This window comes from Taudactylus pleione, unplaced genomic scaffold, assembly GCF_031769625.1.
Source record: "Taudactylus pleione unplaced genomic scaffold, aTauple2 ptg000086l, whole genome shotgun sequence".
Lineage (NCBI taxonomy): Eukaryota > Metazoa > Chordata > Amphibia > Anura > Myobatrachidae > Taudactylus > Taudactylus pleione.
In genome coordinates this window covers 29,220,318-29,246,789 of record NW_028284488.1, presented here as the reverse complement: position 1 = coordinate 29,246,789, position 26,472 = coordinate 29,220,318, and the positions used below count along the sequence as shown (strand labels likewise).

General features: G+C 41.3%; 1 protein-coding gene across 1 annotated transcript in view; it reads right to left on the bottom strand.

Moving 5' to 3' along the window:
- Window positions 1-26,472, bottom strand: part of LOC148529242 (cadherin-related family member 4-like) — a 153,434-nt gene that overhangs the window by 115,182 nt on the left and 11,780 nt on the right. Inside the window, exons 6-7 of the mRNA XM_088468650.1 lie at window positions 25,548-25,651; window positions 21,142-21,287 (exon numbers count right to left, since the gene is read on the bottom strand). Of these exons, the coding sequence (XP_088324776.1) occupies window positions 21,142-21,287; window positions 25,548-25,651 (250 nt within the window). The remainder of the gene's footprint in view (window positions 1-21,141; window positions 21,288-25,547; window positions 25,652-26,472) is intronic.

Sequence of the window (26,472 nt, the reverse complement as noted above, 5' to 3'; positions counted from 1 at the left end):
ATGTTAGCCCCTATTAAATAATTGTTCTATTTGTTTTTCTACCCGCATATTTCCTGGAGTTCAATTCTGTAAATTTGCTTATGCATGTCACTGCATCAAGCCTATCATAAGTCTCAACAGATTTCTGGCCCTGTCGAACACATGACTCATACACTAACCAATAGAATTGCTCCTGTTAATTTCCTAAATACATTAGCCAATCATAAAATTTGGGTACACTTTATCAAAAATGATTTTTAGGAAAAACTCCATTGCCATCATGAGAGCCTCCGCATTCACCAGGCGCGAGCTGCTGGTGCTTACGGAGGTGATGGATAGGCGGATCACCAGCCAGCCTCCACCCATCACCAACTGCGAGAAGCGTTCCGCATATGCGGAGGTTCGGGCCCGCCTGCGCTCCTTCGGCTCACGCCGCCATATCGGGCAGCTGGAGCGCAGGTGGTCGGACCTGCAACGGCGGACGCCCCGCTTGCTGGCATGCTTTCGCATGCAGATCGCTGAAAGCAAGTTTAATGGATTGTGGTTTTCATGTTTGTCTTTGTGGCCCTAACTGCATGGCCATGTTTTCCCTGTATTTCATATTTATTCATTCTCCTCATATCTGCATGGCCATGTTTTCCCTGTATTTCATATTTATTCATTCTCCTCATATCTGCATGGCCATGTTTTCCCTGTATTTCATATTTATTCATTCTCCTAATATCTGCATGGCCATGTTTTCCCTGTATTTCATATTTATTCATTCTCATATCTGCATGGCCATGTTTTCCCTGTATTTCATATTTATTCATTCTCCTCATATCTGCATGGCCATGTTTTCCCTGTATTTCATATTTATTCATTCTCCTCATATCTGCATGGCCATGTTTTCCCTGTATTTCATATTTATTCATTCTCCTCATATCTGTTTTTTTGTTTTTTTTTGGGTTGCATTTGAAATTGTTTTTGGGCGCGGATTTGTGTTGAAACTAACCACAATTTGTTTCCCATCTTTTAGGGGCCCAGCAAAGACTACGCCGTCAGTGTCCGGCCAGACGACGATCACGGCCACTCTCCCCAACCCCCAGCCAACACTCCAACTCCAGTCCTTCCCTTATTCCCCACTCCTCCCCAGCCTTCCTACACCCTCAGCCTGATTTTTCTGGCCTCCTTCCCCTCCGTCCCAATTCCCCCTCTCCTCCAACCACCCCTCTTAGAATGACCCCCTCCATGGAGTTGGTCATTACCCCGCCCCGATCTTTGGGGAATGGACCCACCTCCGAGGAGGATGATGGAGGGCCTTCCGTAGCTGGCGTTGGGTCTTCTGGTATGTTTTTCTTTGTGGTTTTTTATCGTCACAAACTGTTTGTATGTAATCATGGGTGTTTCCTTTTTTGGGGTTTTTTTGCTAAACTTTTGGGGTTTTTGGCGATTGCCTTTACCTGTTACTGCTGTTTTCAACATACACATAGCACACCTGTCGGAATTTGTACATAGGCCTTGTATTTTTGCCCTACACCATTTTAGTTTGATGAGTTTTAATGCTGTTTTTTTTTTATGTTTTTTGTGGAGTTTGGTTTTGGTTTTTTTTTTAATGTGGTTTTACTATTGTTGTATTAATCCCCACACTTTACTCACCCACAGAGGAACAGAGGCGTCGGGCCGATTTATCCGCCTGTGTGGCCCAGATGCACACCAATATCATCGGGGTGCTGGTGGTCCTGGACCGTATGTCGGTCCTCCTTAGGGAGTAGTTTTTTTATTTTTGGCCCATTATGTTAATAAATTGTTATTTTTGAAGTTACGTTCTGGCTCATTCGTTTTTTCGAAAGCACATATTGTTTACCCTGACATAAGTAGACTGTTCCTGCAAGGATTTCAAATTTTTTACACTAAGAGTGTGTGTTGGATTTTTATGTCAAACAGCCACAAGAAACACCTAACAGTAACAATCTCATTTCCCTTTTTTGGTGTAGTCACAATTAGATATTACTACATTTTACAGGTTCCTAGTTGGGGTGCAAGCTGCTTAGTCCAATATTACGAAGCCAAATGATTGTACATGATTCCTTTGGGTGTTGGTTTGGACCCTGAAAAAAAAATACATTTTATCTCAACTGGCGTCAGTACTGGATTACCCCTTAGTCAAAAGTAACGTGTGTGAACCTGGTTACACTTGCTGGTAACGTTACAAAAAATGTACAACATTTCACTCTCAAAACATTTATTATCAACATAACTGAAAAATCAAAGTGGTCACTCACAAACAAAACACACAGTGATAATCTCAAATACAACACATACCAAAAAAACCACATCACAAAACAAAAAATCAAGAACTGGTTGACGAAGGACCATGCAAACATGATTCCACAAATATGGCGTTGCAATAAGGGTTCCAGAATATATCCCCAAAATGTCCACATACAGGTTTTGTAAGGGTAGCAGGAAGATGGAGAAAATAATTATCAAAAAATTAGATTTTCTCAAACAAAACCAAACACATTAGGTATCAACACTGTTTTTTTTCAAATAATTACCTAAAAAATCTGGCCACCACATCATCGCGTATGGTCCTCCCACATACTGACCTCCGACCAACCTCGGGGGGGCCATCCTCAGGTAAGGCATCCTCTGGCTGCATTGGGACACCACTCCTTATGGCGATGTTGTGAAATATCCCACACAGGACCACAATTTTCGAAACCATATCCGGCAAATACATGAGTTCGCCACCAGAGCGGTGGAGGCATCTGAATCGTCCTTTTAAAAGGCCGATACAGCACTGCACCACTTGCCTGGTGGCTGTAAGTGCGGAATTATACTCACTGTGGCCCTGGTGTGGGAGCCAAATAAGGAGTGAGCAGCCAGGACGTGCAAGGGTAGCCACTGTCTCCTGTGAAAAAGAATAGTCAACATCAGGATCACTCTGTATGAAGCTTAACATTGTTATGTACTAAAGGTCTACACTTACCCAGAAGCCACGCATCACCAGCTTGTAGGTTGGTTAATTTGTGCCATATTCCTGATTGCCGGATGACGAAGGAGTCATGTGCACTTCCTGGTAATTTTGCATTCAGGGACAGGATCTGGAGGGAGGCATCACATACCACCATTACATTGAGGGAGTGATAGTGTTTCCGGTTTCTAAATATTGCCCCCAGCCATGCTGGAGGCTGAAGTGGTATGTGAGTACCATCCACAACCCCTATGATGTGTGGGAAGCCAGCTATTTGGTAAAAATTCGCCTTGGCCACACTAAGGGCACCCATATCCAAAGGCATTTGAATAAAATGATGGAGGTGCTTGAAAAGTGCCTCCATCACTGCCCTCAGGATCCGGGAAAAGGAGGATTGTGAGATGCCCGCCACTATTCCCACCGTTGTTTGGAACAATCCTGAGGCACAGAAATGTAACACCGCCATAAATTGCGTAAGTGGTGGAATTGCTGTCGGACTGTCAATTTGCCGCTCAAGATCACTCTCTATTAATGAGAGAGTGTCTATGATGATTTTTGGAGGAAGACGGTATCATCTTAAAACCTCATCATCTGACATTCCAAAAAGGGTGACACGTGTTTGAAATATCTGGGGCCTTGCATGCCTACGATGCCTACGCCTGGGACGAGATTGAGGTTGGTCGGCTTCCGGGAGCAGGGCCAGAACAATCCGACCCATATCAACCTGAAATGACAACATTGGAATGTCAGGCTTTTTACCACACCCATTAAAAATAAATTTTACTTAGCTTGAAAATACCATCCATTGATGCTTACATGCTGGGGTATTGTCATGATATGTTGTAACTGCAAATAATCACATCAAAAATATACATCATTTTATGCTGGCCATGTCATTATCAAAAATGTAAGCAAGAAAAAACATAAAAGGGGACACACACACATTTGGGCAAAGAGCAAAACGACGTTGCGCACACTACGTCAAATTGAGGCCAAATGTAAGCAACCAATGCTCCCGAAAAAAACAAAACAATTTTAAGGGATGAATAAACATTTCACAAAGCGCTAATTAGTTCGCAAATACAAGTCACAATAGTAAGTAGTAAAAATGCGCTAATTAGTTCGCAAATACAAGTCTCAATAGTAAGTAGTAAAAATGCGCTAATTAGTTTGCAATTACAAGTCACAATAGTAAGTAGTAAAAATGCGCTAATTAGTTTGCAAATACAAGTCTCAATAGTAAGTAGTAAAAATGCGCTAATTAGTTCGCAATTACAAGTCACAATAGTAAGTAGTAAAAATGCGCTAATTAGTTTGCAAATACAAGTCACAATAGTAAGTAGTAAAAATGCGCTAATTAGTTCGCAAATACAAGTCTCAATAGTAAGTAGTAAAAATGCGCTAATTAGTTCGCAATTACAAGTCACAATAGTAAGTAGTAAAAATGCGCTAATTAGTTCGCAAATACAAGTCACAATAGTAAGTAGTAAAAATGCGCTAATAAGTTCGCAAATACAAGTTACAACAACGCCGCATAAATAAATAAAAAAAAACACAGAATTCGATTTTGCAAAAACAAACGTTACATGTGTAAGGCCAACCAAAGTTGCGTACAGACAAACAAGAACATTTCCAAAACAGTTTAACAAATGAACTTACCAAGAGATAATATATAAGAATCCGGAACAAAATGTCTTTGGGGCAGAGCCAAAATAAAACCTAAGAGAGATGAAATGACGGGAAAAACTTATTAGAAAAATCGACACCAGAATGAGAGACAAACTGACCCAAAGTTAGACTTCCCCAAACTTACCAAAACTGGAAACGACCAAAAAAATTAAAAGGGAAAAAAAACGAATGGAAAACAAAAAAAGAATAAATCCCCCCAAAAAACTTCAACAAACGCAATCTCCTACACCAGCCAACAATCAACTCCAACCAACGTAATCTCCAACATTCAATAAACGCCACCTCGATTCGAGACGCCCCAAACCATAAATAGTGTTTAGTTTCCCGCACAAATTAAGGAAGGATCATAGGAACGCACAATCAATGATGCGGCCGCAAAATAAGGACGCATGTATAAATACGTCACGAGACAAAAACACAATTCTGGTGTATTTCTAGTTTGAAGCTCACACATGGCTACAGACCAGGGAAACAATGGACAACAGTCAGGCGGTAAGTATTTCATGCATTTTGACTCAATGATTAATTTGAAACATAATATTGTCCAAGTTGTGAAGTTGACAATTCTCCAAAATTACACACATAGGTGAGGAGGATGACATGGAAGAGGCTGCTGGGCCCAGTATTCCGGGCAAAGCTGGCAAAAAGAAAAGGCAGCCACAATTCACAAGAAAGGAGATGGAGGTTTTGATTCAGAAATGTGTGGACATCATGCCACAGGCAGACAGAAATATGAGTGCTAGCCAGAAGTGGAGAATGTGGGAAGAGGTAGCCGTGGATGTCAATAGGGTGGGTGATTATGTCCGTCTAGCCCGGGATGTCAAACGGCGGTAAGTAAACACATGACCACCCTAAAACCAAAAACCAAAAAAAAAAAAAAAAAATGGCTCCAATTTCATCCCACAGATGGGCCGACTTCGAATATCGCCTGAAGCAAAAACTGGCAGACAGGGCTAGGCATGCAAGGGGGACAGGTGGGGGTCCCACCCCTGTGTCATTGGAGTTGACTGATTTAGAAGAGCTGGCACAGGGGTGTGTGCAGCCTGTGGAGGTGTTTGGCGTGTCCAACATGGATACGGACATGCCAGACTTTGCGGTGATGTCACCAACTGTGAAATGTTATTGTGCCAATATGTAGATTCTAATGTGAGTCTTTTCTCATTTTTCCAACAGAGACACAGGCGGATGAGTCTGCTCCAGAGGGGAGCCTTGGCCGCAGAATTTCTGCTGGCTCTGCAGGGGAGGAACCAGTACATCCGGCTGAGGACCCTGCAGAAGCCATTCCAGGGCAATCCCCCTCGCAGGCAGTGTCCCTCCTCACAGAACTCAATTTTAAATCGGATTTCCATACGGAGATTCTGCAGAGGATGGACGCCAGTCTGGTACGGGTGGCTGAGGCCGTGGAGCAAAGTGCAGCGGCCAACGTGACCATTGGTCAGGCCCTGGCGGAAAATACCAGGGCCAACATCCGCATCGTCACTGCCCTGGAGCAGCTCGTTCGCCAGCACATGGTGGAGCCGACCTCCCTTCCTGCCAGAACATCAGGATCCTCCACCTCTGGCACAACATCAGCCAATCCTCCAAATGTGCCTAGCCCTGTGCCTAGTCCAGAGGCCACAACATCTGCCTCTGGACAGGCCAGCCCGATGACATCCCGGACCCGGTCTGGCGCCCTCCCTCCCCCTGCCAAATGGCCGAAAAAACGGTGACACCATTGGCTACTTTTCCCACACTCCTTCTGTGCTTGCCTCATATTCCTTTCTGGCCAAAACTTCCCTCTCCTTTCTTGTGAATTGTTTTTAATTTAAGATTTTTCGTTTACCCAAAAAATATTGTTTGCACAATTAATAAATATTGTGGAATGAACACTGGCAAAAATGTTTGAGTTAAATATGTGTATTTTTTTTGGAGGGATACCAATAAATTTACCAAAAATGTACGACTTTGTATTCTGACATTATTGTAAAAATGGGTTACATTTAATCCGGGCACACAAGCCAACAACGTTCAAATTAAAAAATTACACATTGAAAAAAAGGGCTCGTTAAGGAACGTTTAAAACATTACCTAAGGAGGAAAAATCACCTTGCAAACACAAAATGAGGGACCAAACCTAAACATGATGACATTATTGTTACAATAGTCCAAAAACGAACACATTGCGGCCAAAATACACCCCCACAAATGTACGCTAATTGATTGTGTAATCCAGACATTAGCAGCTATGATTTCCACCTGCGTTCGGTTTTGTGCTATCCAAAAAAACTGTTTTCCAAACACATACCAAGCCATTTTTCAATCCAACACTAATTGAGTTTCTGACAAGCCGTGATTAATCGATGCTACATCGTGGAGTGCCGGGACGGAGGAGAAGGCCATCGCCACTGTGGTCGAGTTATCCAGCCCCTAAGCTGTGCGAGCATTTTGAAGGGAAAGAGGATCATCCAGTGACGTATGAGTTGGTACGAACACATTTGACGTTCGCATTTGTTAATGTATGTACGCCCAAAAAACGCCTCGCCACGCCTGCGTTTTTCCATCTCCACCCCCGTCAACGCCCAAAAACGGCCTGTTCTGTCAATCACATTTGACATGCCACTTCCTGTACGCTATTTGACGAACGAGACAAAAAAACCTCGCAATCTGCCGTACGCACATGCGCAGTGTAACACCGACGCATGCGCGGTTACTCAACATCGGAACGCAACGAGCGTACTGCTGTTAACGAACGGCTCTGAATCAGGGCCTTAGTTCACACACTTTAGGTTGAAGAAAGAAATCCACATAATGTGACAGGTTAGAGGTGATAGAGTCCGTCCCAGCAATAATGGGACATCCCGGTGGATTATTGATGTCTTTATGGATTTTCTGAAAGATATAAATCACCGGGAATACCGGTTCCTTTTTTATTAAATATTCCTTTACTGTTGCCGAGATGGTACCTTTCTTTTCATACTTTTCCAACATCTGGAAATAAACTTTTTCTATTTTTTCACTTGGGTTACCACTCAGAAGAGTATAGGTGTCTTTATCATTGAGTTGTCTTTGAACCTATTTTTCATATTTCTCCATATGCATTATAACTACACCTCCGCCTTTATTGGCAGGTTTTATAATAATATTACGGTTCTTTTCTAGTTTTATCATTGCCTCAAATTCTTCCTTACTTAAATTATGTTTAGTGGTTTTTTGTAATGGGATCTTTTCAATTTCAGAGCAAACAATATTATTAAAGCTATTAACGAAACATCCTCTATTAAAAACCAGGTTGAAAGTGGATTTTGGTTTGAATACTCCTTTCTCCTCATGTTTATATGTGTTCTCTTTACCCACAAAATATTTTTTCAAGCTGACTTTTCTTATAAATTTTTGGATATCAAGGTATGTTTCAAATTTATTTAATTTATTAACCCGGTGCATATTTCAAACCTGTACTCAACACAGCTTCCTCACTCTTTGTTAGCACATATGTACTGAGATTGAAAATTCTAGTGCCACAATCTTTAGTGACTTTTATTTTTATACTTGTTTTATGTTTACTCATGCCTTTTCCCATTTTACCCCTATGTGTGTGTTTGAACTGTTTTACTATTATATTTTCTTCCTTTTGTTCGGTTCCCTCTCCAAAAAAACTCTCTTTCTAATGGTTCAAATCTGTTTTTTACAGGGAAATCATCATAATACGTTTTAGAATGAAACCTCCATCTGTAGGAGTCGTTATCCCTTCTATTCCAGTATCTTTCTTTCCCTGGATTTTTAAACCTATTAGCGTAGGTATAAGAATTCTCATAGTTTCTTCGTCTATACGTGGGTTTCCTTCTATTAAATCTACCAGTTTCTTGATTATTCCTATGCATGTGATCTTCCCTCCATGGTGACTGGTATCTCAGTTTCCCCACTCTTTTTGGTAAAATAGGTGTTTTATGAATGGGACATTCTGAACACACATCAAATAGTGTCATAAGACACTATTTGATGTATGTAGTTATGTAGTTAGAAGCGCACGTGTAGAAGGTCACTTCCGGTGTGCAATTAGGTGAGAACCCCTTTAACAATGGGGAATTTTCAGCATAAGGACTCGCTGCGCCGGAAGTCTGACGCGCACATGTAGAAGGTCACTTCTGGTGTGCGATCAGGAGATGTTGGAAAGGCCAAGTTAGATATAGGAGGCCCCCCAGACAGCAGGACACTTCCGGTTGGAGGACCCGCCGCATCGGAAGTCGCAATCCACGTGGTTGTGGCCATGTGGATGGGTATTAAGTAACACCCACTAATTAAGAGGTGTGGTTGGAAGTAGGGCTATTTAAAGCCCAAATAGTGCTCACTAGTCACACTTTGACAAAGGAAACCTGCCGGGGGAGAATCGTGGAAGTCTGGGCAGTAGGACAGGGAGAAAGAGGTATCACATTGAGGTGTTCCTTATCCGGATTATAGGACCACTATATATGTTTTTACACCCTGCCTTGGTCTGAAGGCCCATTCTGGTACGGAGGCATTCTTATGTGTTTTTTATATATTTATCAATAAAGTATTGATGGTATTACACTATGGTATTTCCCTCTGTATAAATTTCTTTGAGGTTCAAACGGCCAGGGAAGCACCGTTTATGCAGGAGAATCCATTGGGCTATATAAGAGGGAAGACGGACACCCTTATCCTAGATGTAAGTAGGGATATATGATTCCACTTGAATTATTGGGCATTCACTGAATGGTGTATATTTTCTTCTCTTGGAGGAACATATCAAAAAGAACCAGCCTCAGAGGGAAAACTCAGGATACGTGTGGACTATATGACAGCTGTTACTGTGTTTTGTGGATATTTATAGATCGATAAGTACCCCAAAAAATATTGAGCTTGGTTTGTGTATTTTTCTTGTGATTTGTGTATATACAGTGGGGACTGTATTTTGTACTGTGCAGCATTTTTTGTTCATAGGAGCGCAAGATTTACCTTATTTTGTTTAAAAATTGCCAATACCCATTTAATTCTGCAGACCATGTTGGGGTACAGAGAGAAGAGGCAAATGATTGTGAAGTCAACTATTGATCAGAACACTAGTAGTAACGATTCTACACTATTGAATGATGATGATCTTGAAAGTATTATGGAAAAATTAGAAAAGGTTCTCATTAAAGAGAGTAAGATTTGGTGGGAAGCAGTGACCCTAGAGAGATATATGACAGAACAACTTATCCCGAAAGAGTTACAAATAAAGAAACCTTGTGCTTTCAGATCCTCCAATATTGATTTCAATGAGGAATGGGAAAATATTTTAAAAACCTGTTCCCTCTCATTGATGAATTTAATAATCAAAGAGAGGAAGGCTGAATTAGCATGTATAGAAAATGAGATTCTTTAGAGGACTTCTTTAATTGAACCTTTTAGAAAATCACCAGAATGTAAAGAACTGGAAAGTAAAATGGAATTTAATATTGTTAAAAAGGAAAAAGATCTGATTATAAGGAAACAGCAAAAGTTTAATAGAGATAAAAGAGAAGTGATACGAGAGAGATGTGAATTAAAAAATATCAGAGAAGGTAAATCAAGTTTAACAAGTGAGGCTGATTACTCTGATGTATGTTCAGAATGTCCCATTCATAAAACACCTATTTTACAGCATTTTTTTGTTCATAGGAGCGCTTGAGTTACCTTTTTTATTTTCTAGAATAGGCTATTAGCGGCAGGTGCATTTTTGCAGAATTTTAAAAAAATAATTTTCGGGATTTAAAAATATGCTAGTACCCATTTTCATGTACCCCAAATTTGATGGGAACACTTTTAAAAATGAAAAAAAAAAAATCTAAGTGCTCTTCTTCATCACTTCTTCAATGTCGGGAAAAATACACCTGCCGCGGCTATTTAAAAATGCAGAACACATTCTGCAGTGCTAAACGGGGGTACCCACTAACGATACTGCCTTTGAACCTCTATATACCCCTGCCTATACCTCCTAATATCCTGCCTATAAACCTCTAAGGATGACGCTAATTTGCGTATGCAGTCATACAGTAAATAAAGACTCCAGACCTAGAACCTGTGGTTCCAAAGCAAAAAGTATCATTCAAGTAAAAGTACAGCAGTTACACGCTATGATCCTCATATAATCTTAGCGCAAAGAGATTATACAGACCCAAGTACAATTATACATACGCAGCGCTCTCTGGTCCAGATGTTAGGCATCAGCAAGAAACCCCTCATCAATCTGCATTCAGCATGAAGACTAGGAACCCAGGGTCAGAGCACGCATATTTATACCGCCCAGGAATAAACAACACAATAGAGAAGTTTGTTGCTAATACCATTGGTCCTAAAGGAGAGGGCATATGTTACAAGGCATTTAACAGGTTGGTTCAAATAGACACAATCCAGCCTCTAACAACTGGTGGTCTCTGGTTTCCCACCTCATGCAAATCCTAACAGTTGTTCATATAATGTACATTTTGTTGCTTGAAGTCTCTGTGGTCCATAAGTTGAGAATGCATGTTGCAATCTCTCCATCGATATTACCGGAATACTGTTGAGAGAGTACGCATCAGTACAATATCAAACATGGCTTACTTATCACGTATAAAACCTTAGTTACGAAATAACCTTTATTTCCTAGCAATGATAATAAATGTGCATACTCGAATCTTATACCTTAAAGCTTATGGAACCTTGTATGTGAATATGTAATGTGTGAGTATGTGGGGTTTGATGCAAAGACGCTAGTTAACTTGGGGCAGATGCGTGTGCATGGAGCTAATATTCAGCATTTTCATACAGGGTCTTATGCATTCGCTAATATGCGACTAGTTAACAGCGCAATTGTGCGTGTGTATGAGAAATGGTACACTTAAATCTCACTTAAACTCACAGTGATTGTGCAATTATAGCATGAGCCTCTACAGGCACGTGAATTCATTAGAGCACAGAGATAACGCTGATCTGAAGTCTTAGAGAATCTGTGTGGAGGGAGACCACCATAGACCAGCATGAGGAGCACTTCTTCGCTCTCAGCTATCCCTAGAAGTGAACACCTAGCAGTGTGGAATGCTTAGCATTATAGTTCCATGACTTGCTCATGCCCCAGCAGCCCCCACCCTTTTCAGGCTCCAAAATACTGTTCTCCCAGGGCCTGTGTAGATGCAAATTAGCACAGCTACAAGACCCAAACCTCAGATAACACTCTTGGCTTTGAAGGTATTTTATTGTAGGAAGCCTGCTGATGTAAGGTGCTACAAACGACCCTCTTGCTGTATTCGAGCAGGGCCACCTGGAGAGAGAGCAAACGTTATGTCCATGAAGCTTGTCTTCACCGGCTAGTTGTCACGTGGCCATTTGCTCTGTTTAGCTAATGCAATCCAATTTTGACATACTGTACAGCCATTTCTGAAATATATCCTTTAGGGGAATTATAATTATATACACACTTTATCCAGAGCACCCAAACTATGTAAAGTCATGAAATGGGCTTTTGATGAATCGCTGTAACTTATGGCGATGGTCACAGATGCAATCACATGATGTTAATAGTAATATCGCCACATGTACTAAAGTGTGAGTTTATCTAAAATGGCTCTTTGGCGGCCATTCGCAAAATGGCGTCTTGCAATCTCATTTCCAAGATGGCGTCTTGTGGCCAGTCGCAAGATGGCGTCGCTGCGATCCAATTTTACACTGATCTTGTCTCAGCCAATTATCCAGCTTTGACAGTCCACCCTTTGATAGCGAACAACATGCATTCACAATCTGATTTTAAAATATAATTTAGGCTTACATTTATATACTATTTAGTGTTATTATGGGATGGCACAAGGTGGTTCTTAATCCATCAATAATGTGTCTCTGAGTGGGGACATAAAACTACTATTATACGCACACCATGGATCTTGGAAGATCATGTGAAAGGTGTGGGGATACACCAGTCCTATAAAGGCAGTCTTGAAGGGGAAATTTGAGACTTTACATTATCTGAGGTGTTTTAAAATAACATTTCAATAATACATTCTATGCATGTCTAATTATAATACATTAAATGATGGTATTTCCTAGTTCAGGGTTGTAATGCAGTTCTGTATTTACCTCGGTATTCATACTGACCACCATCATAATTTTGTTCTTTCATTTTACTCTATTTTTACATTTTCCACACTTCAACACAATAGGAACACACTGTACACATATGCCAATTATTAAGATGACAATCAGTATAAGGATTAAGAATTTGCCGATGCTGGCGATCACTTCCTGGACCCATTCCCCTAGACCTGAGAACCATTTCACTGTGTTCAGCCATGAAACCCATCCTTCTATCTTCTCCCCTACTTCAGCCACTGAAGCATTATGGTTCTTACGAAATTCCCATTTTAGCTGCAGAATTTCATCCATCTTCCGGTCTACCACTTCCTTAGGGTCACTGGTATCATTGGTGACATAGGTGCAACATTTTACTCCAAATTGGGTTGCCAACATTACACAATACCCTCCAATAACAGCAGTTAAATAATTTAACACTAGCCTGTGTTGCACCAGTTCTTTCTTGTACGCTTGCAATTATCTCCCTGTATACCTGAATGTGTCATCGTACATCTCGGTGATATTGTCTATCAATTTAGCAAGTTCCTGAATATATCTAAAGTTTAATGTACCCCGAGCGATCCTGGTGGGATCCAATGTGACTAGAACTTCAAAGCCAGTTAACTGAGTGGCTTTGTGCACATCACCAGGTATCATATTTCATTTTCCTCTGTGTTCATATTGTGTGTGAAGATATGGTGACGGTGTATTTTTATGTATACCAAGCATTTCAACATGTGTGAGGGTCATAACTTCTGGGACTACTCTTCCCAGGTAACACAAACCTTCAGAACTCGGGGAGAGCCACTTATACGCTTTTCTTCCACATATAAAATATACATTATCAGGGAGAACATAAGGAATGGTATGCATCATTATCATTAAGCACATTTCCCTTGCAAATAATCCTATTTCTGGGTCTTCCATCTGGTACATGCAAGTCAAGTCTCTGGCTGTATTAATTTAGCACAATAACCATCTGGCACCTTACCAATAATTTCTTTGGTGGAACTCAATGCATACCGGTACCTAAAATGTCTCCCACTAGATTTAATTGAGCATAACAGATCATGGTTTATGGACTCATTATCAGCTCTTTGTGAGAAGGTCATCGTCTGATTATTCCCTGTCACTTCCCAACTCCCGGGTTTATTGGGGTTGGTTATGTTTAAACACAAAAGTGATCTATCTACTTGGAATTGGTAGAGTTTGAAGTGAGGTGGTTTGGATGAGAGGAATTTTCCATCCAATGTTTTCACTTTTTGTAATTCTAAAATTTCCATGGTATTCAGCAGAAATGGCACCAACCCTACATTATGCTGTCCCTGTGGCACGTGTGAACACACCCAGCAATCAGTTTGATTTAACACTTTGCCTACCATGCTATGATAATCCTCTAAAGGATACCCACCCCAGTACAGGTTATATTTAGGCTGGCACCGCTGGATACAATTCTCATCAACTAGGGACCCACAAAGCTCACACATACAGGAATCTTCAGACGATAAACCTCCACACCATCCCTGTGTATCCGGAATAACAGCTCTCTTAACAATAACAGTACTAAGATTGGTCAGACACTCCCCTGATTGGCATTGCACTCCTTCTGACTCCATTCCATCAGCGCTGCCATCAGCTCCCATCTCCTCTCCCAGTCCTCCATCACAGAAACTGGGTATCCCCAAACAGATCATCATGACAAAAACTCTGGAAGAAAGAACTAGGATGACCACAGCAGACCACTCCATTGCTGGGAGCACTGATCTACACATTTCTTTAGCTCAGGTATCTCACCATCACCTTTTTAATCCTTCCGGCACAAGCTCGCAATTGACAGTTCCACGTTATCGGCCTCGTCTCCACCTTGTATCTCCACCGGTTGGTTAACCTCCCTATAGTGAGTGGAATGGACCCACGTATCTTCCCCGGCCACCCTTTGAGGATGTGGTACTTTGACAACAATCGTCAGATACAGACCTTTCCACCAATCAGTCAAACGACCTAAGCTAAAAAAATTCGGATCATAACAAATTCCCCAGGTTTGACATCATGACAGTTTGCATTAGACATGTTAGTTAATAACACTTTCAATTTCTGTTATTCTTATTCATCTTCATATCTCAAAGGGGGGACAGATAAAAGAAATGACAGTCTGGAACGATCTTGGTTTTATTACCCATTACCTTACACATGTTCTGGGAAACGTCACCTGTAAAATGAGTCCCCCTATCACTTTGAATAATTCTAGGGAATTAGTATCTGCATACAGGTTCCTGCAATTAAATCTTGTTATTAATGGCTACTGCTCTAAATAATGCCTGGGCCCCTGGGTTGGATAGTATTCCGAGTATTTGACCTTAGCCTGGCATGGCTGCCATTTATCCTTAGCAACCTTGTGTCCTGTGTGTGAGAGATAAAGCACAACAGTTAAATATTATTTAAACATGACCTAAATACATTAATAAATCGTCCACATTTTACATTAGAACAGATCCATTGGCAGGTTGAAAAGATTGTAAACAGTCATATAAGGCCTGGGAGAAGATAGTGGGGTTGCCTATGAACCCATGGGAAACCCGTGTTCATGTGTGGTGTTCTTCACTTTGCAGTACTTACTTATGTGTCCCACTTGGTGACAGTTAAAACATCTTTTCTGAACGGGGTGGATGAAAGGATTGTTGTGGGAGTTGAGCAAGAGGGAAAGATGGTGGATATGGGTAGGAATATGGAGGATAAGGGTATAGTGGGAGGTATGAAGTTTGTGGGTAGCATGGGACCTGTGGTTGTGTATGATATGTGGGGTAAGTATGTGTTTGCTGTGGTGTGGGATTGGTGAGGACATGTAACTGTTCAGGTGCAAGTGTGTGTATAGTGCAGGTGTGTCTACTGGCTGTGATGTTACAGTCTTTCCTTCCAGAGCTTGGATACTGACAGACATTAGTTTTTCACTCTGGGTCTCTCTCTTCTTTGAGATGTTTTTATCATGTTCTATGGCAGATTCTATGAGGGTATCTATTGTGACTCCCCTCCAGCCAGGCTGTGAGGTCTGAACCCGGGTAATATTATCTTGGTTTACTTGGTCTGTTAAGGGAACGTCACCATCCAATACACAATCCGTGACAAATTTTGTCATGTCGGTATTGCGTGGCAGACAGGCCCTTAACACCACACGCCAGTCTTTATTAGTTGGCTCATGAGAACTACCCAAATTCCTCAAAAATCTCTGACATTTGGCTAGTTCCTTTTTGGGATCGGGGAAATCATTTATGATGGAATTTAGTTCTGCTCTTGTCCAAGGACAATGCATTACCACTTCCCTCGTGGGCACTACACCGTTCGCATCTGCATTTCCATTCGGAACAGTTATTGTCCGAATGGGATGCAGACCAGTAGCGCTGCTAGCTTTGACCTTGTTACATGGCTGGGGGTTTAATCTGTTGCTGCTACATATGGTATTAACAACTTCCTCTACGGGTGCAGAGGGTGTTAGCACTTCCCTTGCTGTTACCGATGGAGATGGCGGCACCACTCGTGATTGTTGTGATGCAGCATCTATCATCTGTACAGCATGGGAAATGGCAGACATTACAATAGGCTCATCATCCACATCATGAACATTTTCTATATAGTTGCTTAAGAGAGGGTACAAATTGCTTGTTACATTTTTATAGGTATTTTTGATAACTGTACTTGCACCTCCATCCACATAAGGTGGGGGTGGTGCGCGTGAACTGCTGGCAATACCTTCCACAATGCTACCTTGCTGCACGTGCGCACCATTTTGCGGCTCGCCCGCATTGCAATTCAGCATCGCGGATGTATTCTCTGGCAATGCGCTCACAACGCTAGTTTGCGTTGTTTGCGCATTTTTAAACCACGCATCCCCTTCATGCTGCCACAACTTTAAACATTCATAATATTTGACCTTTTTCTCTCGGGAGCGCATCAGACTGATGTGATCCCGGACATTATCTAATACATCTTTATCAGAACTACCAATTCGGGGAAATGGTCTAACACTCTTCATCGTCATTTTAAACCATACATCACAATACCTTATTGCATGTACCATACTTAGTATGCATAATTACGATGGGCTGATCCAAACGGCGCTTCCATTAGCAGCACATCATGTTCAACATCTCTATTGTTTGCATGGCTCCCATTCTGAGACAACGCCTATGTTTTTCAATAAAGATTTAAACTGGTGAAAGACAGTCAAGATACTTTCACTTACCTGTGGACGATTTAACGGCAGCGCCCACACACCTGTGAAGATTTGAAGAAGGCTACTCCACCCACCCGGATAAGATTTAAGAAGGCAACTTCCACACCTATGGAAGTTTAAGTCGGCTACTTCCACGCACCTCTCTACAACAAAGACAACATGTACACCTGCTACTGTGTATAGAACGATAAGCTGCTTACCGAGTGGCTAGCACTTAGCCCTTAAAAGTTACCCCCTACCAACAAAAACCTCAATGGCTTTGTTTAAACACGTGGCAGCACGACCGGAAGTATGTATACGCTATTGTGCGACCAGTCGCATACACAATAATGCGACTACCACACAACCGTATGACAACCTTAGCTGCGTATACAAAAGTGCATCTTTACTGTGTGCAAAACTGCAACTCAGCCGCTTGTTCAATACTGCGGCACCCCTTTAAATGTTGGGTTCTATCAAAAAAGGAAAACAAACTTTTTCCTCTCTTGTCCCTGGATTCTTGTCGGCGTCCCTGGATCACACAAAAACGGGTAGCGATCTCTAAGCACCGAGCGGTTGCAGGTAAACCCTGCATGTGGCCACTCCACCCTTTGGTGAGAAATTGATAACCGTAAGTGCCGTGTGAGCGGGTAAGTGACTTCACGATGAGCCCCAAACTAAAGATACTGCCTTTGAACCTCTATATACCCCTGCCTATACCTTCTAATATCCTGCCTATAAACCTCTAAGGATGACGGTAATTTGCGTATGCAGTGATACAGTACATAAAGACTCCAGACCTAGAACCTGTGGTTCCAAAGCACAAAGTATTATTCAAGTAAAAGTACAGCAGTTACACGCTATGATCCTCATATAATCTTAGCGCAAATAGATTATATAGACCCAAGTACAATTATACATACGCAGCGCTCTCTGGTCCAGATGTTAGGCATCAGCAAGAAACCCCTCATCAATCTGCATTCAGCATGAAGACTAGGAACCCAGGGTCAGAGCACACATATTTAAACCCCCCAGAATAAACAACACAATAGAGAAGTTTGTTGCTAATACCATTGGTCCTAAAGGAGAGGGCATATGTTACAAGGCATTTAACAGGTTGGCCTCTAACAACAGTTGTTCATATAATGTACATTTTGTTGCTTGAAGTCTCTGCGGTCCATAAGTTGAGAATGCATGTTGCGATCTCTCCATCGATATTTCCAGAATACTGTTGAGAGAGTACGCATCAGTACAATACCAAACATGGCTTACTTATCACATATAAAACCTTAGTTACGAAATAAACTTTATTTCCTAGCAATGATAATAAATATGCATACTCGAATCTTATACCTTAAAGCTTATGGAACTTTGTATGTGAATATGTAATGTGTGAGTATGTGGGGTTTGATGTAAAGACGCTAGTTAACTTGGGGCAGATGCGTGTGCATGGAGCTAATATTCAGCATTTTCATACAGGGTCTTATGCATTCGCTAATATGCGACTAGTTAACAGCGCAATTGTGCGTATTAATGTGTGTATGAGAAATGGTGCACTTAAATCTCGTTTAAACTCACAATGATTACGCAATTATAGCATGAGCCTCTACAGGCACGTGAATTCATTAGAGCACAGAGATAATGCTGATCTGAAAGCTTAGAGAATCTGTGTGGAGGGAGACCACCGTAGACCAACATGGGGAGCACTTCTTCGCTCTCAGCTATCCCTAGAAGTGAACACCTAGCAGTGTGGAATGCTGAGCATTATAGTTCCATGACTTGCTCATGCTCCAGCAGCCCCCACCCTTTTCAGGCTCCAAAATACTGGTCTTTGTTCTCCCAGGGCCTGTGTAGATGCAAATTAGCACAGCTACAAGACCCAAACCTCAGATAACACTCTTGGCTTTGAAGGTATTTTATTGTAGGAAGCCTGCTAATGTAAGGTGCTACAAACGACCCTCTTGCTGTATTCGAGCAGGGCCACCTGGAGTGAGAGCAGACGTTATGTCCATAAAGCTTGTCTTCTCAGACTAGTTGTCACGTGACCATTTGCTCTGTTTAGCTAATGCAATCCAATTTTGACATACTGTACAGCCATTTCTGAAATATATCCTTATGAGGAATTATAATAATATACACACTTTATCCAGAGCACCCAAACTACGTAAAGTCATGAAATGGGCTTTTGATGAATCACCGTAACTTATGGCGATGGTTACAGATGCAATCGCATGATGCTAATAGTAATATCGAGACATGTACTAAAGTGTGAGTTTATCTAAAATGGCGCTTTGGCGGCCATTCGCAAAATGGCGTCTTGCAATCTCATTTCCAAGATGGGGTCTTGCAGACAGTCGCAAGATGGCGTCGCTGCGATCCAATTTTAAACTGATCTTGTCTCAGCCAATTATCCAGCTTTGACACCACAGTGATCCCTCAGGTCTGGACATCATTAGGGGGGCCCCAGGATGAATTCCCGAAAATTCCCTATTTTCCCCAATACTTACCTTTCCGCAGGATCCTGTTTTCGCCGGCTCCAAATTGAATACGGGGATAAAGCGGGCATGTGCCCGATACTTTATCTCCAGAAAAGGTCCGATGTGGACCTCCAATTTTGAATAGGGCCTTAGTTGATTTCAAATCAATTCTAAAACGACCACAAAACGACCTTTAGTAAATGTTGCCCTAAGTGTTCTCAGTTCTGCCCCGACAACACCACGCTGAATGAAACATTGTTGTCCTAGCTCTATCCTATAACTATGGAACGATGCGATGCAACTATATATTGCACACAGTACCCACTACATGATCTGGTGTATAACTGTTATGATTTAACTGTGTGTAATCCAAATACTGATTTTTTAAGCAGATGCAGTTTCATAAAAGGTTTGTTTCACAACAGCACGTGTAAATGCAGGATAATGCAGAGCCTTTGCAAGCTGGAGAGTATGGAAAACACAAGTCAGGATATCTAAACCTATGTGTCCAACTTCAGAGGCAGAGATGGAGGAAAGTAGAAGTGTTCCTTATCAAAATGCCATTGGAAATTTAATGTACGCTAGCATTGGTACACGTCCAGATACCATGCATGCAGTCAGTCGTTCCAGCTAATTTGCTAAAATAAAGCAAATTAAGAATGAAAAGAAAGAGTAATAACTAAACAAAATGCACAAAAAAACCCAATATAAAAATAAAATAAGCAGGAAAAAACCCAAGTAAATACAAAAATGACCGTGTGTCTAGTCTAGACCATAACTCAAATGTACTAAAGCCAATATATAATTGGCAGCCAGGGAATTGATGGGTTTTCATAAGGCATATAAGCTTATGTGCTCTAAAAATAACATTATACATGTCTGCCAGCATTTACCAGGACATGTTTGCCTGTAATGGGGTGTAGTCAGTATCTCGCTGTAGACAATGCCAGCGGACAGAATCCTGGCGCCGGAATCACGACAACAGTCAAAATCCTGGCTGTGATCCCAATTATTATTAGGGTTAGGTTTAGGGGCTATGGTTTAGCACTAGGGGAAGGGTTAGGGTTAGGCTATGGGAGGGGATGGATAGGGTAAGGCTGTGGGAGGGGTGGTTATGGTAAGGGTTAGAATACTTACCTGTATGTGTCAGGATCAGGCTGCTGAGATTCTGACCACCGGCTTTATCAGCGCCGGGATCGCGTACACAACCCCCTGTAATAGTCTGTAGTCAATAATTTAACACTACTAACACTATTATACTGGTATCCTTCACACTAGGAGGAGAACCAATATTTGTTTTTGTACATTCATAAAGTATATATAACACAAAGGTGGCATATCTATTGTGCCTTATGTTAGTTACATGTATCGCACAGACAGGGCCGTAACTATATTTGATGACACACGGAGTTGGCAGGGCCACGATCGCCGGTAATTACAACATTGCCTGAAGCATCTTCAGGATGCTCCAGGGTGCTGTAAGGGCAGTAGTGGGCACGCCAGAAGCGTCCTAAGGATGCTCCAGGCTGCATTGCTGCGGAGATTCTGGCAGCAAGGTGCCTTCACAGGCACCCTGCTAGCCAGTTGCAGGGGCCGTGGCTGAGCAGTGGTGCCGCCCACAGAGCTCTGCGTTCTGTGCAGCCGCACCACTCAAACACACCCCTAGTTACGGCCTTGGGCACAAATCACCTGCAATTCATCCTGCATGCACTGCAGTATACATACAGTACTGTAATAAACAATTTAATTGACTAAATGTGTGATCATACCGGAGTTTATATTAAACCTCAGGGATGTTGCTGGAAAGGAGTAGGTAATAATACTTCCAGCATCTCGGTCTGTTGCTTGAAACATTCCTATGATGGATCCAACCAGAGTATTTTCATGTACATAAATAGTGTCATTTGCAATTTTCCTGCACAGGACAAATTAATAAAGAAGCAAGATTAATATAGGCTGATTTTCTATAGATAATAAGAATATATACAAATGAAATAACAAGCTTTCAACTCCCAAAACCAAAGTGAAGTACTTTGGTAGTTGGCACGGTAAGTGAAGTACAAATAAGGATCCCTGTTCTGTTGAAGCACTGTTGAAGCAAGCTGTGTCTATCTTATGCTCTAAGCTGCTGTACCATTAAGGTTTTTTATATAGTTTCCATATGAACTACACCAATGAAGAAAATTCCCTTTGGATGTTGGAGTTTAATAAAATAGTAATCAAGTGGTCAGGTTGTATTTATTTGGAGTTTTTAATCCTGTGTTTATAGCTTTACCTGTATGTTTTTTCCTTTTACAGCTTTTATGAAATATCAAAGGGCCTGATTCAGCAGTCTCCTATGCCTGTGGGGGGGAGCGATCACACTGATCACACCCCCCACCCCCGTGGCTTTGCACCAGGCTGAGGGGCTCACAGCACCCCTCTCCCCTATGCAGAGCTGCAAATATATATTTTTTTTAAATCCCAAGGGGGCGTGGCCACGTCTCCCACGATTAGGTCACGTCCCCTTCACCAAGGCACGGCCGGCCTCTCTACGGCCCCCTGTCTGCATCCGACGTCTAGTAGCAAATTAAATATAGGTAACATTGATGCACATCGACCAGCCATGCAACCCTTGCGGTAGGTCTGACCTGTCTCAAATACAGGGGCCCTCCTGGCACACAGAGAGCTCTCATGCTGCGTATGAGATTGCAATGTCTAATTTATGCACACCCATGTAATGGCGTTTAAAAGGTAAGCCACGCTTGCGTTTTTCTAACCACCCCCCATTACCTTCCACTTTGCAAATGGGTTCTCTCTGCATATGGAATTGCAAGACAATCGCTGTGTGTGCACAGTGCATCTTTGATGCATGCGCAATAGCAAAATATCGCTTGTTCTACGTAAGAATCACCATTACGTATATTGCTGAATCATGCCCATAATCCACAAACTTAACATACCCCAGCAGGCAATGAGTGTCCCGGGAAATAAAGTTCTGCAATGGCTTTTAATGTATTTTTTACATATAACTTTTACCATGGCCTTGACCACACCAGTAAGAGTTCCAGTGCTGTTAAGTTGTTTACAATACTAACAAACTTTGGCACACTCATTGATTTGAACTGAAAATACTTGAATCTCAATGAATCCACACATGAGTCTGGTTAAAATCATTCAGCTCCATACATTATCTCTGACCTGTAAGCAGCGGAATTATATGAAACAAAATATACTGCGGGCCTTTGTATATAGCTGATTACTGTGTTAATCATTGTTATCTTTTCCATTCTACACATCTGAATACTTGAGTATCTAAAGACCATAAATACTTTGGAAAACCTTTATCACTTAACAATAGACAATGCAAAGCCAAATGCAATTATAATACAACATTACAATTAGAGATTACATTTTTATCTAAAATTGTACTATATTCAGCAAACCACAGGTGGGGTCATTTAAAAAATGTGGGTGCTATCTCCTTTGTGTCGTCAGATCCCTCCAGGTGCCCCTTTTGTGCCATCAGACCTCTCCAGTTGCAACTTTTGTGCCATTATTTGTATTTCTTCAGGTACCCCTTTTGTGCCCAGCCGCGTTTCGGTGTACACCACCTTTACACACTTGGTAGCAGGATTCTCTGCTATTGAAAGGTCCCCTCAGTGTGCATATTTAACACTGCACTGTGCAACAGTGTAAACATCACATCACCCTCCCCCATACACACAGTCTCCCCTTTTTTTAGTTAAATACACTTTTAACTTTTTCACCTTAAACAATGCTCCTTTTCACCTCATTTATGGTTTAGATAACCATATTGTACAGTGCACTATTTAAAATTATTTACAAAATGTAAAAACACAGGGCATGTCTCTCCTCAGATTCTCAACAGCTACAGTGCTTAACAGCCTGGGAGACCTTGAGATTAGAATCCAACTTACTAGGAGAGAGATAAAGTACCAACCAGTCAGCTACTATCTGTCATTTGATAAATCTCCCCCAATTTCCAGGACTCTGCTTCACAGCCCAGCTATTCTGTTGTGTTTCCCACCCTGGCTGCCTGTTATTAACTGAGTTCTGGAAAATCCCAACTTTTGACCATCATCTCCATTTTGCATTAGTTGTGAGGAGTGGCGACTTCAGAGGTAGGGCTGCAGTTCAATCCAGAGTTCTAATAGGGGAGCCAGACTAACTGCCAATGAGTCCCGACCGGTGATGTTTGGCAGCGTATGTAATGACAATTGGTGTGGCTTCCCATTTCAAATTTGGACTGTGCTGCAGCCCCACCTCTGGTGCCGCCACTAGTTGTGAGATGTTTTTCTTCAGATTTGGAAAAGAACAAAGAAAGAAAATTTTACTTTCCATTTTGTCTACAATGAATCAAGAAAGTAGATAAGTAGAACCTTTTAATTTAATAAAACTGTATTTAATAAATAATTGGAAAATATGTCACATCTCTTAATTATTTTCTTTTACTCTTTTGGTATAATGGAAGGGTCTTAGGAAACCCAGTCCATCATATTAGGACTACTGGACACAATTACCACTACAGGGGTCCCAACATTGTTATTTATCCTGACTGGTCTGGATGATTGTTTTCAGAGCAGATCTGCTAGACACTAGGAGAAAGGAACACTGTATTTGTACCCCCGATATACACCATACTTATGCTGACATGTCTGTGGTTAGTTTTCACTCTAGGAGGGGGACACCCACAGTTGTGGTCTCACTGGGTCTGTTTGACAATTTTCCCATTTTGTAAAATTATGTATTTGTTTATAACTCCAAGCACAGTGCATGGGAACTGTTTTGTATCATTGAGGAAGAGACCTGAACTGCAAGATCTTCTGGAAGATTGTGTGCAATTCAAGTACTTTTTTGTGCATAGCAAAGAACGCCCCTGAAAATGCTCCCTCTCTGCCTCTTTATGTCATTGCACTGATCTACTGTAGTTACTGATTAATAATAATATGCCCACATCAGAATGGATTACCATTGGCTATGACTGTAAACGCAGTTGAAAGATGACTGCAAATGGATATAGGGGCCTATTAATGAAAGTATATTTACACACATTTTCAGGGAGTACCTGCAAATATTAAGTATCCCCAATATGTAACAATAAGGAGCTGCAGTAGATATCTCCGATATCTGCTCCGGTCCCTCTATTTCCAACAGCAACAGCAGCCCCCATCGCCCACTTAGCGGGGAGAGGTGCTGTCAGATTTACCAAGCTCTGGAATGCAAAGAATTCCAGAGCTTGGCCCCAGCCACTAACCTTAGCTCCAGATGGTGTTAACCTACAGTATAGTAGCCTACGTTCTACCTTTTGCTGATTTTTTCAGGAAAGGGATCCACAGGATCCCTCTCGCAATGCGTTCACTTTACTTCTCACGTACTGCTAGGATGGGTTCCCATGGAAGCCCCTGTTCCAACGACTCAGAAATGATACACCCTGCATCCTGGTGAATAAAATGTCCATATTGTAGAAATAAGGAATCTTTCTTTTCGGAGGCTGGCTGCAAATAATAATAAATATGCCCCTGGTGTTTTTATCTTCTGACTAGACCACAGGTTCTTAAACTCGATCCTCAGGACCCCAAACCGTGCATATTTCCAGGTCTCCTCACAGAATCACAAGGGGAAAAATTAATTAGCTCTACCTGGATCTTTTAAAATGTGTCAGTGAGTAATGAATACACCTGTGCACCTGCTGGGTGACCTACAAAACGTGAACTGTGTGGGGTCCTGAGGATCGAGTTTGAGAACCACTGGAGTAGACTAACAAGGCCATATGTTTTCCAGAAGTAATTAGTGCCTTTAGCCAGTATAGCTATCCAAATACTATCCATGGCTGACAAACAGTGATCCCATTGCTTGTGTTAGCAGCCAAAGCAGACTATATTATCTTATTATCTCAGCTTTACTTTAGGCCAGGCTGTAATTTGTTTTTAGCTTTTTGTTAAGTTAAAGCTGGTTCGGTGGTGGCAGTACGGAACAATCACATAACAAAATTTACACAGTTAATAATCTACATGCAAGTCCTATCCAGCATATGATGAAAGAATGAGACACACTGAAACAGATTTTCACCATTCAACATGCATACACACACTATATATCACACATAAAGATGTACATTAACAATCATATTCATTATATATACTGTATATTTATTCATAACTTAAAAACTTACTCAAATATTGGCTCCTCGTCATTTATGTCTATAATATGGATTATTAATCCTCCTTCACAGAAAAGATTACCTGGATCTGTTGCTCTTAATAGGAGCCTGAATTCCTGATTAAAAGAAAAAAAAAAAAGGTAATTAAGAATAACCATTATGAGTGTTCTCCTTAAGGTGCAATGTCTACTTTTCAACAGCACAGAAATATTTCAGATGGTTTTCTCTCCATTATATAAGTCTTTCCGAGAATTGCTCCATTGATTTTAGGATATACAATATATTAAAGTAATCTTAAAATAATAAAAAACTAAAAGTAGAAAAGCTAAAAATGTAATATACATTAAAAATAATTATTGGGGCTTGACATATAGCCAGATTCCTTTTTTTGTTTTCGTAGCTATCGTCTTCTTTAATTTTGTTATTTCTAGTTTAGAGGTGCAATAAATTACTGATGAGCTTTCATGCATCAGGGTCCTATTGTGCCTCACCATCTTGGATTTCATTATGAATACAGTATAAGCAGAAGATGTTTCATTTTCCCAAGAAAGCTTTATAGCACTGCTAGGAAGCCATTGTGCCTCACATTTCTGTAACTACATTTTAACCTTCATTCACTGGATACTGTACTAGAGGTTATCTGCACTATTTCCCATTTATACCTATGTCAGTCTGTTAACCATATTATATGTGAAGAAAGTTAATCACTCAGCAGGGGTGCACATACCAAAATACACCAACAGCTCAGCTCTGTACAACTGTTCCCCATCTGTCTGTACACTATAGAGCTGATGCAGAGTTACAACACAAGTCCATTTTACAAATGGATGTTGCAGATTTTCGCATTGTGAGTGCTCCATAACCGATTGCACGCAACTACAGGTGACTGAGAGTTGTACTCAACTCAGTCGCATTTCCATTTGTGGCTGAAGGGATA